The sequence below is a fragment of the Heteronotia binoei genome, chromosome 12 (genome assembly GCF_032191835.1).
Source record: "Heteronotia binoei isolate CCM8104 ecotype False Entrance Well chromosome 12, APGP_CSIRO_Hbin_v1, whole genome shotgun sequence".
Taxonomy (NCBI): Eukaryota; Metazoa; Chordata; class Lepidosauria; order Squamata; family Gekkonidae; genus Heteronotia; species Heteronotia binoei.
The window spans coordinates 62,538,469-62,554,233 of NC_083234.1; the positions used below are offsets into that span (position 1 = coordinate 62,538,469).

Below are 15,765 nucleotides of genomic sequence, written 5' to 3' on the forward strand. Positions count from 1 at the left end.
CATGAGGACTTAATGCTAAATGATATCAGCTATTTTCAGCTTTTTCTACTTACAATTCACAATTATTTATTTGTGTAAAACATTTAGGCACCTGCTCAAAGCAGCTTACAAGATAGATAGAATACATTAAATAGAATACATTAAATACATTAAAATGTCCTGGAGATTTAGGAATGTAGCCTGGGGAGGGCCGGGGCCTCAGTGGGGTACAACATAGGGTTGCCAAGTCCCTGCGGCCTCTGGCGGGGGGACTGTTTTTGTGATTCAAAGTGCACATGGTGTGATGACATCACCCATGAGTGACATCATTGTGCCGGCTGCTCTAGGCATTTCTGGGGAAACACTATGGTTTTCCCAGATGCTCTAGCATTTTGGGAGGTGAAAACTCAATGGTACCATAGAGTTTTTTTCTCTCAAAATGCTAGAACATCTGGGGAAACCATAGAGTTTCCCCAGAAATGCATAGAGAGGCTGGCGCGCAATGTCACTCGCAGGTGACGTCATCGTGCAGGCGACGTTGGGGGAAGTTCCCCCCACAGGCCCAATGTGGGTCAGCAGGTTGGGAACCTCCCAGGCAGGAGAACCCTGCCCAGCCTGGGGGCTTGGTAGCCCTAGTACGAGACCATAGAACAGGGGTGGCCAGTGGTAGCTCTCCAGATGTTTTTTGTCTACAACTCCCATCAGCCCCAGCCATTGGTCATGCTGGTTGGGGCTGATGGGAGTTGTAGGCAAAAGCATCTGGAGAGCTATCGTTGGCCACCCCTGCCATAGAACAGTCCACCCTTCAAAGCATCCATTTTCTCCAGGGAAATTGCTCTCTGTAATCTGGAGAAAAGCAATTCCAGGGGAACCACAGGCCTCACCTGGAGGCTGGCATCTCTTCTACTGTGGCATGTGAAGAGGTTCAGTCATATGAAGGCCATGCCAAACTAAAAGCAAATGTAATAATCTATTGCCAAATGCAGTCCTTCTCCTAGCTTCCCTGAATGCTGTCTAACTCTTCTGCGTGCAGCTCCTCTTTTCTAATTAGCACTATAAACTCCCGTGCTGTATGTTCCTCATGAGGAATGTGTCTCTAAATTACACCCCTCCCACTGCAGCTACAGCTTTGCCTCGCCTGGTGTAATTATAAAGAGTCTGGCCTTCTGCCCTTTGCCTCAACAGAGCAGGACTTTCTGCCTGCTGCGATTCAGGTTCCAAGCCTGACTTTATCAGCTCACAGACAAGATCACGGGTTGGAGAACACACGTTCCGGTCTGGATTTGTGTACGGCCAGCAGCTGTGCAGGCCTGACCCCCCCTTGGGCTGTTGATGTACAGATGAAAGGATATCAGGGCCCACTTGTAATCTCTGGCTGGGTTTTCTCCCTGGTGTTGCCTTCACTGATGGGCATTCCGCTCCATTAGCTGAGGCACAGTGGGGGGTCTGCCTTTGCTGTTCTTTGGTCCAGAAGAAATACCATGAGCAGAACTCACCTGATTATGACAAGGGAACTCCTCACACCTTGTGGTCAAGGGGCTCTTGACTCAAGATGGAGGTGCCAGCTGGCTGACTGATGTTTACCTTGATGGAAGAAAGAAGGGGTAGTGTTGTAAATGAGTGGGGGGGTTTTTAAGAGGAAGGCTATTCCTTCTAGTCTTAGATGTTGTGACTTACTTTGCATTTGAATTATCTGGAGTGGTAGATTGAATACCCTGCCGTGGTGGATCTTCCCAGTCCACATTGGATCTGAGGAATGAGAGCATTGCCCTTACTGTCCCATCATCCAAGCGTCATTTTGGGAAGCAGAAAACTTAAACTGAGTTGCTGATTTGTTGTTTATATTTCAAGAGGTGCAGCTTCAGGAAGGAGTTGAAGATCTATTCCTCTTCCACCGCTAGTGTGAGCTTTAGCACACCAAATACACGGATTGTCTCTCAAACAGCAACAAGATGTATGTACATGCTTATATGAACACCTCTGCACATTTACCTGTGGATGCTGGGTGAGGATCCCAGAGGTGCCATAAGTTTAGGAGTACCAAAAGTTTGTAATTAAATGGGAGGCAAAAAAAGGGGTAGGGTGGTGGAGCAACTTCCTGGGAGAAGATTAAAAACAAGAATTTACAAGTTCTTACTATAGAGTTCATCTCTATGAATTGCCAGAAACTCTGTGATAAGAACTTCCTGTAAGTAGATGAGGTCTTGTTTTTCTTTTTAATTTTTCTCCAGCCACCATAACAGGACCTTGAGGGTGTAGAATCCCCCACCCCCAAGAGGGGTTTGGCAGTAGGCTTGCCAGTTCCCAGGTCCCGTCAGGAGATCCCCAACATCGTGATGCGATGTTACCCCAGAGTCGGAAACGACTGGTGCTTGCATAGGGGACCTTTCTTTTTCCCCTGCCACCAGCCAGCTCTTTGGTGGGGGGAAGCCCTGCCCCAACAGCCACCATGTGCTTTTAAATCTAGGCAGGCTTAGAAGAAGCTTGGAACTGCTTGCGTTTTCAAAGGGGTGTGTGCGCCTTTAAATCTGTATGGGCGGAGTGAGCAGCAGAGCCACATGGCTCTTCCAAGTGAATGTGTGAAGCATGTGAAGCTGATTTCTGCCAGCTGGAGATCAATTGTAAAAGTGGGAGATCTCCTTTTGTTTTCCTATTAGTCTGAAGAAGTTGGTTGAAATACAGCAGATGGTTACATTCAGCAACTCCCATGAGTAAATGAGATCACAAAAGTGTGTGCTTTAAAAATGTTTATTTTGGCTGCTTTGTGAACATGTGGGTATTCACTTTCATTTAGTGGAAGTGCAGCTACTGGGGAATCCTTTGAATGCAAAAAAGAGAAGAAGGAAATTTTGTTAAGGGAATGGGAAAATCTCCATGCTCCACCTCCAAAGTCCCCAGGTATTTTCTGAGTTAGACCTGGCAACCCTACTTGGCAGTCCTGTGTAAAGGTGATAGGCTTGGCATGGCAGGACATCTAGTGAGGTCCATGTCTGGGCAGTGTGTCCACTGCTTACCACAAATGCTTGGCCATTCCATTTCCTAGAAATGGAAGATTGCCTCAGAGGCCCCTGTGATCTTGTGGCAATCTCCCATTTCATACCAGGAGAGGAATAGCTGTTTCCACGCTGCCATGAGTGCAAGCTCCCTGCTAGCAAAGTAGAACCAAATGTGAAAATGGGTTTCCTCCCTGTGGAGCTGGTAAGTTTGCAGTGTATGAGATCTTTTTGTGTAGGAGTGTTTATTACATGTGGGTGGACACAACTCTTTGGTAACTAAATGAAATTTTACCCTTTCCAATTCTGAACATTCTTGGTGACTTGGTATCTTATGGAGGGGCGCAAACTGATACTGGTTGATGGTCAGGACTCAAAGCTTTGAACAAGCGTCTAAAGTAGTTATTGTTTGTAATTGAGAAGCCATGGTGGAATAACTTTTTAAATTTCAAAATGTTCAAATAAATTATTTTTTCATATATCAGCCACTTTCAAGAAATAGGCTAGCACAGCATACATTTTAGAAAGCTCCTAGTGAAGTTTTGCTGGCTGTCCTGGTTGTTGTGGTTTGGTGTTGCCATTTGCTGGTGACTGGGGAAGAATGAGTCACTGGCTGATAATTGCAGCACAGGATTTTATTTTGGGGCCGTGCCTTGGTTCATTGTCAACCACTTTTCTCCCAGTCAGTGTTCCCTCTAAACTGAGTTAGCGTGAGCTAGCTCACAGATTTTTAGCCTCCAGCTCACAGATTTTTATCTTAGCTCAGGAAGGATGACCGCAGAGCACAATAATTTGTGCAGGAGCTCACAATTTTAATGCCAGTTGCTCACAACTTTAATGCCAGTAGCTCACAAAGTGGAATTTTTGCTCACAAGACTCTGCAGCTTAGAGGGAACATTTGCCCCCGTATTAGGAACTCTGGGTAATATTTACAAATGCTTCTGAAAAAATCCTTTTCTGTTTTTCTCCCAGGATTTTGGAATTCTCAACTACCTACATTTGTTTCTGAGTAGAACCAATGCTCTAGGAATTCTCCTGTATTTTTTAATTCTTGGGTTTTGTAGCAAACATATTGCATACACAGTTTGCTATAGCTTTTTGCTCATTTGTGCCTTGCTAGAAAACATTTCAGATGAAATGATATTGATTTGTCAGGATTTTTTCTGTGGTGTTTTCCAAATGCAGGAGCATATATATGCATGATACACAGAAAGAATAGATCCAGGTGGGCAGCCATGTTGGTCTGGAGCAGCAGAACAAAGCAGTAGTCAAGTGGCACCTTTAAGACCAACTAAGTTTTATTCAGAATGTAAGCTTTCGTGTGCTCTAAGCAGACTTTGTCAGACAAAAATGGAATGGCAAGCAGTGTATAGTCAAGAGTAGGGCTTTTGTTGTAGAAAAAGCCCAGCAGGAACTCATTTGCATATTAGGCCACACCTCCTGACCCCAAGCCAGCTGGAACTGCATTCCTGTGCATTCCTGCTCAAAAAAAGCCCTGGTCAAGATCATTGTTGTTCTACTATGTTTTATCACTTGGGGCAGGAAATGCAAATAAAGGAACTGGAAGCTGTTGAATGACTGCCTTCCTTCCTCAGTATTACTGTTTTGTAAACAAGTTTTAAAAAAATGTTTTTCATTTGCTTGTGGTGTGCCTTTAGGGAGGAAACCTGCTCAATTGTACTTTGTGTTACAAAATGTATACCCCACCTTTCTGCCCTCATAAGTGCCACCAAGGTTGCTAATAAATTTAAAATATATGTAATCAAATCACAACATACAGGCCATTAAAACCAACAAAACATATTTCATCAAAATGATTAAAACAAGTACTAAAATATACTTAAAACAACATTAAAAACAACAATTGGGTAGGAGGGAGGGATCTCAGAAGGACTGCCAAATGAAACAAAAAGTCTTCACTACTGGCAGAAGATGGCAACAGGAGAGGACAGACAAATCTCTTTGGGCAGAGAGTTCCAGAGTTTTGGTGCCAAGACTGAGAAGGATCTTTCCTATTAGGGTTGCCAAGTCCCCCGCAGCTGCTGTGGGGGACATTTTCTCATGTGTGTGGGGCGTGATAACATCACCTGGAAGTGATGTATCACTCCAGGTACATCACACAGGACGCTCTAGGAATTCACTTGAAACTCTATGGTTTCATGCAGGGACATTCTAGCAATTTGGAGGGAAACTCCATGGTACCATAGAGTTCTCCCCAAAATTGCTAGAGTGTTCCTTTGCAAAACCATAGCATTTCAAACGAATTCTTACAGCGTCCTGAGCGACTTGCTCGGAGCAATATGTCACTTTCGGGTGATGTCTTCATGCTGCATGGCAATGGGCTTTTGCGGAGGCAAGGATCCCCCTGGCAGCCTCTTCCCTGCTGGCAGGTTTGGGCCCACCAAACCGGGGGATCCCCCACCTCTGGCAGGAACATGAGAGCCCAATTTCCTGGGTTGCCACCCACCAAATCTCAGGTGTGAGCTCCTGAAGCAGAGCCTCAGAAGATGGCCACAGTGTCCAGGTACATTAATAAAGGTGTAGGTGGTCCTTCGGGGATGTTAGTCCCAAACCTTATAGGGCTTTTAATAATCTATTGGCTGGTATGTTTCAGGAACTCTGGGGAAAATTATTCCTTGGCTAGGTTAGAAATGCAGGCTGGCTGTCCCCACGTTGCTTCAAGTGCAAGCACAGGATTTAACCCCCCACCCTCATTTTGTTTCTTTTTTACATTTTACATTTGTCTGCAAACTTGGGAGGATCCCCCAGTTGGTATACAAAACATTTTCTGTCTGCACATCACCCCCGTCTCTGGATTTAAGGATCCTCATCTGAGGCCATGTTGAGAATTAGATATAATAAGCAAGGGATGCACAGGGACTTGTGGGGGTGGGGGGCACCTTATTTCTCTCTCCCTCACTATTTCCCCTTTCCTTTCCATAAAAGCCCACATAGCCAACTACTCTCCCCCCTTTTTAGGGTCAGCAGCCAACAGTAGGTGGGAGTCTGGTGGGGTGGAAAGTCTGGGACTTAGGAGGTACATTGGCTGGTGGTGTTATGTGGTTTTGTTGTAGAGTTTATGGTGATTCCAATAGCAGAGTGATATTGCTGGGATGTCTCCTGCTGGTTGATGGAGATTTTTTTTTTTTAATATTCTGTTTCTCCTGCTGACCACCAGGGTGGTGGTAAGAAACTGCCCCTCCAATATCCAATTTTATGCATCCAGAGATTTGGTCATGTTGAAAATTAGTTATATTCAGGGGTCATTTTGTAGAAAAATAGGTGGTGGAGCTCATCCAGGGATTGTTATGCAGCTGCACCTACTATTCAATGGACAAGGACGTGGAACTCTCAGGAGGAGGAGTTGGAGCTCTCAAAAAGGTTCAGGAGCTGCTCTCCTGTGAGCTCCCACTGAATCCGAGGCCTAGTTATATTGATAATTTGTTTGGTTTTTTAAAATTTCATGACTCAGCATGAGAATAGGTTTCACGAACTGCATTTTTTATTATGCCCACAAATGAATAAATGGCTCCTGTGCTTTTAATGGGTTGCTGAAGAGGGAAGTTTAAGCAGATAGAATGCCACTGAAAAACAGTGAGTATATACTTCAATCCTTATACATGATTTATCCTATATATAACTTTAAACCAGTGTATACAAATATCAACATCAATTTCCAATTTCTTCCCTCCAGAAAAATTTACAAAGTATTAACAAACAACAATTAGTTCCAATACTTTCCAATAGAGGGATTTTCAGAAATCCTTCCTCTAATAAACGAAGTTCATAATGCAGTCCATAACTTCTTGTGAAATTCTTTCAAATGGAGGGGCCAGGAAATCCTTGCAGCCTTCATAAGACATCTCTAGATTTCAAGATGTTTCAATACTGGTCTTCTTCAGTAAATCAGGCTGTTAAAATGGAACCTGATTTCAATAATTTCTTACACAGACTCAGAGTTCAAATCGAAAATGGAATTGTTGGATTCTGTCCCCCTGCTGGCACTCAGATGGGACAGTCTGAAATTCTCTTTTCATGTGCCTCATAATGGAAGAGGTCCTGCCCTCAGTTGTGTTTCTGGTGACCACAGCTGCCTTTTGTGGCAGAAGCATTTCTGCCTGCCAGCTTTTTTATATGGAAGGCTGGCTGGCCTCAAAGTTTCCCTGGAGGCTATTTATATGCCTCTGAGTGTTGCCTTGGCGAGCGATTCTTCTCTGTGGCTTGAAAGAAAAGGCTCCTCTTTAATTACCTCTCAGGGAGCTCTTGGGAGACAGAGCAAAACGCCTTTTCAGGAAGGAAAGTGGACGGCGTGTGCCATGGCAAGCACTTGGAGAACACAGCTGCCTTTTGAGGCTGGCTGCTACCACAAAGCAATGTAGCTTGAAGAGTCCTGGATATTTTAGCCTGGTGAGCTCTCATGATGGTCTGGTCCACTGCAGCTTCTACTGGTGGGTTGTGGCTGTTGTCAAGTCCCCAGCAGTTCAATGATCAGAGACAGTCCATTACAAGAATAGCTGTTTATTGGTACATGACAGGTCAGAGCAAGACTGTCCTTGCGAAAACTGGCTTTGGCGGGCTTCTGCCCCCTACTTATAGATCAGGTTTAAACTGTTACACATTCAAAGTAAAAGCACGAAACAAGCAGTCCCTCCCCCCATAGTTCTTTCCCAGGCCCCTTACAGGTGCGAGCATAATCAGACAGGAACGACCGTGGCCATCCCTGAGACTAGGCAGAAAGAATGCTTCACTTGTTACACAGAGATAGGAGCGGTGCAAAGCAGAGACAGTAGAAAGTTGAAAGTACTCCCAGCTAATAGTAAGAGTCCTCATGACAGCTGTAACCCATTCAGTTACTCAAAGGTCACATTCAGCTCATAATGTTGTCAAGGTATCTATAGCCCTTTCCAAGTCTAGTAGCACCTTGAAGACTAGCAAGATTTCCAAAGGTGTGAGCTTTCAAGAGTCAGAGCTTCCTTTGCCAGATATCTGACAAAGGGAGATTGACTCCCAAACGTTTATTCCCTGGAAATATTGTTGGTCTTTATGGTGATACTGGACTTAACGCTTGCTCTTCTGCTGTGGACTAACAAGGCTACTCCTGAAACTATATAGCCCTATATTTAAGTGGGGACTAGACAAATTTGTGGAAGATAGGTCTGTTGACCCAGAATCTTCAGAGTCAGAGGAAATCTGTTTCCAATTGCTAGGAAGCCCCAGTAGGGTTGCCAATCCCCAGGTGCGGACAGGGGATCCCCCAGTTTGAGGCCCTTCCCCTGCTTCAGGGTCATCAGAAAGCAAGGGGGGAAAATGCCTGCTGGGCATTCCATTATTCCCTATGGAGACCGGTTCCCATAGGGTATAATGGTAAATTGATCCACAGGTATCTGGGGCTCGGGGGGGCGGCTGTTTTTTGAGGCAGAGGCATTCAATTTTCAGCATAGCATTTGATGCCTCTCCTCAAAAGATCCTACAAGTTTCAAAAAGATTGTGCCAAGGGGTCTAATTCTATGAGCCCCCAAAGAAGGTTCCTCTATTAATTATTTCCAGTAGAGGGAAAGCATTTAGAAAGTGTGCAGTCTCTTTAAATGTGATGGCCACAACTCCTTTTGGAGTTCAATTATGCTTGTCACAACCTTGCTCCACCCCCAAAGTCCCCAGATATTTCTTGAATTGGACTTGGCAACCCTAAGCCTCAGCATGGGAGGTCACAGTGCCCTGCTTGTAGGTTTCCCAGAAACATCCGGATGGCCATAACTGGAACCAGGATACTTGTTTAGGTGAACCACTAGATGGCAAGGGAGCAATGATGGGTGTTTCCTTGCCTGTGGTAGAGAAATGGCAACCGTACTGGCTCACCACTGAGCATATTAAAAAAAAATTAGGGTTTGAACTCTTAAAAATCCTCTGCAGGTGAGATGAGGACTTCTAAGTGTGGGATCCAATTTAATAATCCAATCATCTACTGTTTAAATTGTCCCTTTTTGAGAACAGAACACCCTTGTTCAGTTCCAGGGTCAACCTATTTGGCAAAAGTATGACCAAGCACCATCACTGCATTAAAAATGAAGCCTTTCTTCCACATCCTGGCTTTTGGAATCATGTAGTCACTGAATTGCCAGGAAGCATGAAAAGAAGCCAAATGGTTATGATGCCAGTGAGGGACAAGGTAGGAGTTCTCCTTACCACCCTCCCCATTTTCTTGGAATGTAGATACAAATTAGCAGTTGTGGCATCTCAGGATGCTGGCCATGTTTGTGGTCTCTCCTCTCCATGGGGGCAAGAAGAACCCTGGAGGAGGACCATCTTAGTGGCAGCCAAATGGGCAGGGCCCTGCGACATCTGCTGTAAAATCTATCTCTGAATGTCCAGGGCTTGCCTTTGCATTTTGCACTGTGCCCTGTAGAGCATGATGGAAATTCTCTTGGTCTTTCTGCTAGTGGATTTGTGGGATGTCGGCGTGACTACCACTGATGTCACCAAGGTAGGTGGAATATTTTAGCTTGTACCTGCACCAGTACCTGTCTCTTTGAGTTATTAGATTTTATTTTAAAATACTTGCAATATTCCCTCTAAGCTGCAGAGTCTTGTGAGCAAAAGTTGTGAGTTACTGCATAAATTATTGTGCTCTGGGGTCATCCTTCCTGAGCTAAGACAAAAATGTGTGAGCTGGAGGCTAAAAATCTATGAGCTAGCTTGCGCTAACTCAGCTTAGAGGGAACACTGACTGCATGTTGTTGTTTTCTTAATATTTCTGAAACTGACTTTGCCAGGCTATAATCTGGGAGCTGACCCCACTAAATTTAGCGGGATGGGTTTTTGCATCATCTTGCCTAGGCTTGCACTACTAAGAAAATCAGAATCAGATTTTAAACACAAGCACAGTACAATTTACATCACTGCATATTGCCTGCTAAAAGGTAGATATAAAACATTAGTTTTTTCCCCCCATGAAAACAATATATCAAAAAACACCAAGGTAATCTCTTCATTAAAAATCCCATTCGACTGCTTTGGGTTAATCAAAAAGCAGCATATAAATGTTTTAAATGACTACAGAGTTTACATAGGTTAAAAATAGACAGGTCTCTGCCCCATTGAGCTTACAATCCAAAACTGACAATGGGAAAATACATCAGCGTGATGGAGGGTTGAAGGTGAGAAAATGCAGCTGGTTATGCTTAATAATAAATGTCAGAACTAGTAAAATAATTAAGCCCTTCTGAACATTAATTTCATCCTTTCAATGCTTGCAATCAGGCCTTGAATTCAGCAGGAGCTCACGGGACGCAGCTCCTGAACCTTTCTAATGCCCCCTCCTTCTCCCCACCTACCTACCTTGTCCACCACCTGTTTTTCTACAAAATAACCCCTGCTTGCAATTATATATAAAAGTTCATATAACTCCTCAGTGGTTGAGCTAACCTTAACCTCCTCCTCTCTAAATGCAATACACATAAGCTAGTTGGAGCTAAAGCTTCGTAAGCCAGTTTTAATGAGTGGAGTGACTTTTGATTTTCAGATGGGTGTGGTGAAATACCTACTAGCATTCATTAAAAGGTTTCAGTTGCAGTTCCTATTTGTGTGAATTTCAGGCTTCTGAAATCAGTAAGGCTTACTTTTGAGTAAACAGCAATCAGCTAGGGCAATTAGTCCATAATCCTGTGCCCAGAAGATGCGCAGTGCAAAGCAACTAACACAGAATTCCGTCATGTTTTTCCCCTTTTCTAGGTCTCAAAGCCTGCTGTTTCTGATTCTGTTTTGAAGTCTCCATCTGAGTGGGAGGATCCCCGGAAGGACCTTAGTTCTCTATCCAGTGGAAACCTACCAGCTTCAAACTTGGCTGCTAAGGGACCAGAGGAAGAGGAGGAAGAAGAGGAAGAAGAAGAAATGCTAACTATTAAGGAAGAAGGGTTTGTGCTTCTGAACTCCACCCACAATGAAATGGCCAAGCCTGAAAGTCTTGGCTCAGAGATCATAGAAAACACTGATAATTTGGTTACTGCAGTTAACTCACTGCCTTCTCTCAGTCTCAAAGACCTTCGAGTGGCAGATAATGTTGTCACCCTTTCAGGAACATCTTCCAAAGAAAGGCATCTGGTTAACAAGAAGGCAGACATCTTGAGACCTCCAGATGAGAATGTCACTAAGGAAAAGTTAACAGGAGACATTGGCTCTTGGAGGCAGCTCTCAACCACAAAGGCCCATGATGCCATGATAGACCCTGACAGCTCTTCCGTTTTCTTGAAAGCCCCTTCAGAAGGAAGTGAAACATTAAGAAACAATCTTATGGTTTCCTCTCCAAACTCCCGTGTAAAAGTTGCAGCTTCTGCAAACACAGACAAAGGGCTGACTAGAAACCCTTCTAGAGCTTATGCTGCCTCCAGAGATGCTGTGAAGCCATTGCAAACAGACTTGAAACCTCACCCTGGAAGCATGAAAGGAGAAGTTTGTAGGCAAGGGACTCACCTAAAAGAGATCCCCATTCGAAAGTATGATCCAACTGGCTTTTTGGAAATGACAGAATTGCAGAAGATCTGCCTGAAGCCAGGTCTGCGCGGGCCACCAGGACTGCCTGGCTTGCCTGTAAGTAAGAATGCATTGGTCTATACATGGGGATGTGCCCACACTTTGGTATTAAGCCAGGGTTCCTAGAATATCATAGCAAATTTAATTAATTTAACATATTGGTATCATAATGTTCCAAATTGTATTCAAAGGAGCTCTCCAACCATAAAGAGCAATAAATAAATAAAACTGGAATCCATTTTTAAAAATCACTAATGACCAGCTCTTTATTTGTAGAAAAAGCCCAGCAGGAACTAATTTGTATATTAGGCCACACACTCCTGACATCACCATTGTTTCACACCGAGCAGAAGCTCATTTGCATATTAGACCACACTCCCTGACACTAAGCCAGCTAGAACTGTGTTCCTGTTCCAAAAAAGCTCTGCTAATGACAGAACAAAAGAAGTAGAAAATATATCAGAAAAGTCTTTGGGATTTTCCCATAAAGCAACCTGATTGGAAAAGGGAAGGTTTTCTAGTCCTTCCACGTTGCAAGAAAAGGGAAACAATGCCAGAGGCAGGTTGTGCTACAGGCTCTGAGCCATAGTTGCAATCAGAGTTCTTCTAATTAGCAGAAGATGCTCGAATCAGGGTATGGTTTAATGCAGGGGAGGAATTCTAGCAGGAGCTCCTTTGCATATTAGGCCACACACCCCTGATGTCGCCAATCCTCCCAAGAGCTTACAAGGCTCTTTTTTGGTAAGCTCTTGAAGGATTGGCTACATCACATGGGTGTGGCCTAATATGGAAAGGAGCTCCTGCTAGAATTCCACCCCTGGAATGAGTGAAGTTAGCAGGAGAATCAATATGGAAAGGTTGATCTCTTTGGCTCTCTTCAAATATAACAGAATTGGAATCTGTTTCTAATTAATTCTGTAATCGATGAGAAATTCAAAGAGAGGAGAGGCAGGAAGGGGTGTTCCGCAACATTTCAGAATTTCACTCTGTGAGCGCTTAGAAACAGGCAGTTTCTTCCCAAACTTATTGATTGGTTTTAATGTGATTTTAATGTTTTATTATTGTATTGTTCACTTTTAAATGTTTTTAGCCGCCCTGAGCCTGCTTCGGCGGGGGAGGGCGGGATACAAATAAAATTTTACTTACTTACTTACTTACTTACTTACTTACAAACTTTCCTATGCTTCTATTAGAGCCAATGCTGAGAACTTCCCATGGAAGCCCTGTGGTGTATAACATTAAAGATCTGCGAGGGCTAAAGTTGCAGAATGCTGGACTGATTGCTCTTCAAAGCCCTCTTTTAAAAGAGGAAGAAAGAAAAAGAGGAATTTTACAAAAGAGAAATACACACACACACACATCCCCCTGTAACAATACTAGTCAGAAGCTATGCACTTGAATGTTCGCATCCCTCATTATGTGGCTGGGCCATCTATAGCTTCTGCCACAGAATGGTGTGAGGAATGCCACAGCCATTGCCCCTAACCACTCTGGGTAAACAGAAACAAAAGCCGTTCATAAAGCACTCTTGGATTTGGGTTTCATTTAATTTAGGTTTCATTTAATTTAGGTTGCCTCTCTCTCCATGCTAAGAAAAGGAGCCTGTCATTGATGTATGAGCAGGCCTCAGATTCAGCAGGAGCTCACAGGAGCACAGCTCCTGAACCTTTCTGACAGCCCCCCCTCTTCCTCCCTACCTACCTTGTCCATTGAATAGTAGGTGCAGCTGCATAACAATCCCTGGATTAGGAGAGCGGGCAGCCAGCCAGCCACCAGGGGCTTTGTCATGCCCCCAGCAGCCCTCATTAACCCCTAGAGAAGCCCACACCACCCTTTCTCCACTTCTTATGAGATTTTGGGTGGTGGGGGGCTTGCTGGCCTTTTGATGGGGGTGGGTGGAGAGGGTGGCCCAGGAGAGCCCCCGGAGAGTGAGCCTGCTTGGGCTAGCTGGATCTCTAGCCAGCCCAAGCAGGCTGACTAGCCCAGGGCTCTCCTTTCTTGCTTCGGGTTGCTTTTGGTTGGTGGGGGGGCAGCATATGCTAATGAGTTATGCTAATGAGCTCAGCCACCTGTTTTTCTACAAAACCATCCCTGTGTATGAGACCTTGTATTGTGTTGTGCTAGTAGTTCTAGAAGTACTGGTAGACATTGGGTCTGGCATCCTTGTGCTATGAAAAGTGGTAAAATACCATCCTGGATTTTCTGTTAGGACAGAGGGGCTTTTTAAAGCTCAAGGGGCACTTGCATTTTTAAAAAGCCCCCCCCCCCCGACCTAAAAAGGTGGGTCTGGCAGGCTGGGTCTTTCTACTTTTTGCACCCTGCAAGAAGCAGGGAGACCGCTGCTGCTTCTCTGTCTCCTTGTGCTCTTGAAGATCGACAGACCAGAGATTCCTCACTGGCATTTGCTCCACCTCCGCTTCTCACAGCCAGCAGGTTGTGAAAAGCACTGAGAACCAGCGCCTCTCGCTTTCCCCTCCTGCTTGGTACTTTGTTAATGTCGCCAAGTGTGAGCCAGGGGCAGGGGTCGTTTGTTGAAAAGGGGGTGGTGGAACTCATACAGGGATTGTTATGCAGCTGCACCTACTATTCAATGGACAAGGAGGTGGAACTCTCAGAAGGAGGAGTTGGAACTCTCAGGAAGGTTCAGGAGCTGCACTCCTGTGAGCTCCCACTGAATCCAAGGCCTGGGGGGGTAACTGCACAAATGGAAATGCAATTCATACAATATCTAGGAATTTTCATACTTTCAAAAGTGCTGGGAGGATCCCAATTACCACATGGAACCAAAGCTTACACATTATGTCCCCTCCCTTTCACATCTAACAGTTGTTTCTCAAAATAGTACCTATTTGTGAATATTTTTCCCCAAAATAATGATTTAAATGTTCCTAAACATTTAATAACTCTATTTCTCCTTTTAAATCAAAGTCCCTAGAGCTGCTTTAAAAAACAAAACAAAACACCGGGAAGAAAAGGGACTACACATTACATGTAGTTTTTAGGGTTGCCAATCCCCAGTTGAGGGAAGGGAAATGTCTGCTGGGCACTCCATTATTCCCTATGGAGACCGGTTCCCATAGGGTATAATGGAGACTCAATCCATGGGTATCTGGGGCTTGTTGGGGCTGTTTTTTGAGGCAGATTTTCAGCATAGCCTTTTCTACCCCCCCTCCCCCAAGTTTCAGAAAGTTTGGACCAGGGAGTCTAATTCTATAAGCCCCCATAGAAGGTGCCCCTATTCTCCATTATTTCCAACTGAGGGCAAGCATTTAAAAGGTGTGCGGTCACTTTTAATATGATAGCCCGTCCTTTTGAAACTTGGAGGGTATTTTGGGGAGAGACACCGAATGCTATGCTGAAAATTTTCCATTATAATGGAGTGCCCAGCAGACATTTCCCTCCCCGCCCCCACTTTCTGATGACCCTGAATCGGGGGGGAGGGCCTCCAAACCCTGGGGGATCTCCTGTCACCACCTGGGGATTGGCACCCTTTAGAACTGCTTTTATAGGGTCTCTTTTTCCCTCTTCATCCACAGAATTTAAGATTGGCCTGTATGTTAAGCGCCATTCCACATGAGCTGTGTATGCAGATCAGGGGTGGCCAACGGTAGCTCTCCAGATGTTTTTTGCCTACAACTCCCATCAGCCCCAGCCATTGGCCATGCTGGCTGGGGCTGATGGGAGTTGTAGGAAAAAAACATCTGGAGAGCTACCGTTGGCCACCCCGATGTAAATTATTCATTAAAGTATTGTGAGTGGGGAAGAGGTGTTAAAATGCCCCTAAAGCAGAAACATGATGGATTTACCAAGCATTTAAATGTGTCCCAGAAGGCCTTGAGTCAGGAAGCCATTTTTTAAAACTACCCAGTTGGCTTTCCGCCTGCTCCATCATTCAGACCCTCACATGGTGCACAATACACACTGACTGTCTGCAAATGATTACTTTGCCCTTCAAAATATATATTTCCACTGCTGTGGGCACAATTCACTTTACTTTGAATTGTGTTGGATTTCCATTGTGTGTGGTGCGAAGGGGAGGTTATTATTTGTTGATCCAAAAATATAGGAGACAGAGGGACTTGGAACACCAGCAACACTGACAGGGCCAAAAAGGGGGACTTCCTGGGTAGTGGTGGCTATTGGGTAGGATGAGGTAAACTGGGGTGGGAGGAGGGGAGGACATGTAAGACTTCTTTGTCACAGTGCTAGTCTTGGCCTTCAAAGCACTAAGTGGCTCAGGCCATGAAGATTTCTGGGAGCAACAGTG

At 44.7% G+C, this 15,765-nt stretch overlaps 1 protein-coding gene across 1 annotated transcript in view; it reads left to right on the top strand.

Annotated features, from left to right (window-relative positions):
• LOC132580018 (collagen alpha-2(XI) chain-like) overlaps positions 1 to 15,765 on the top strand; it is an 80,481-nt gene that overhangs the window by 3,865 nt on the left and 60,851 nt on the right. The window contains exons 2-3 of the mRNA XM_060250624.1: positions 9,410 to 9,453; positions 10,701 to 11,555. Coding sequence (XP_060106607.1) covers positions 9,410 to 9,453; positions 10,701 to 11,555 — 899 coding nt within the window. The remainder of the gene's footprint in view (positions 1 to 9,409; positions 9,454 to 10,700; positions 11,556 to 15,765) is intronic.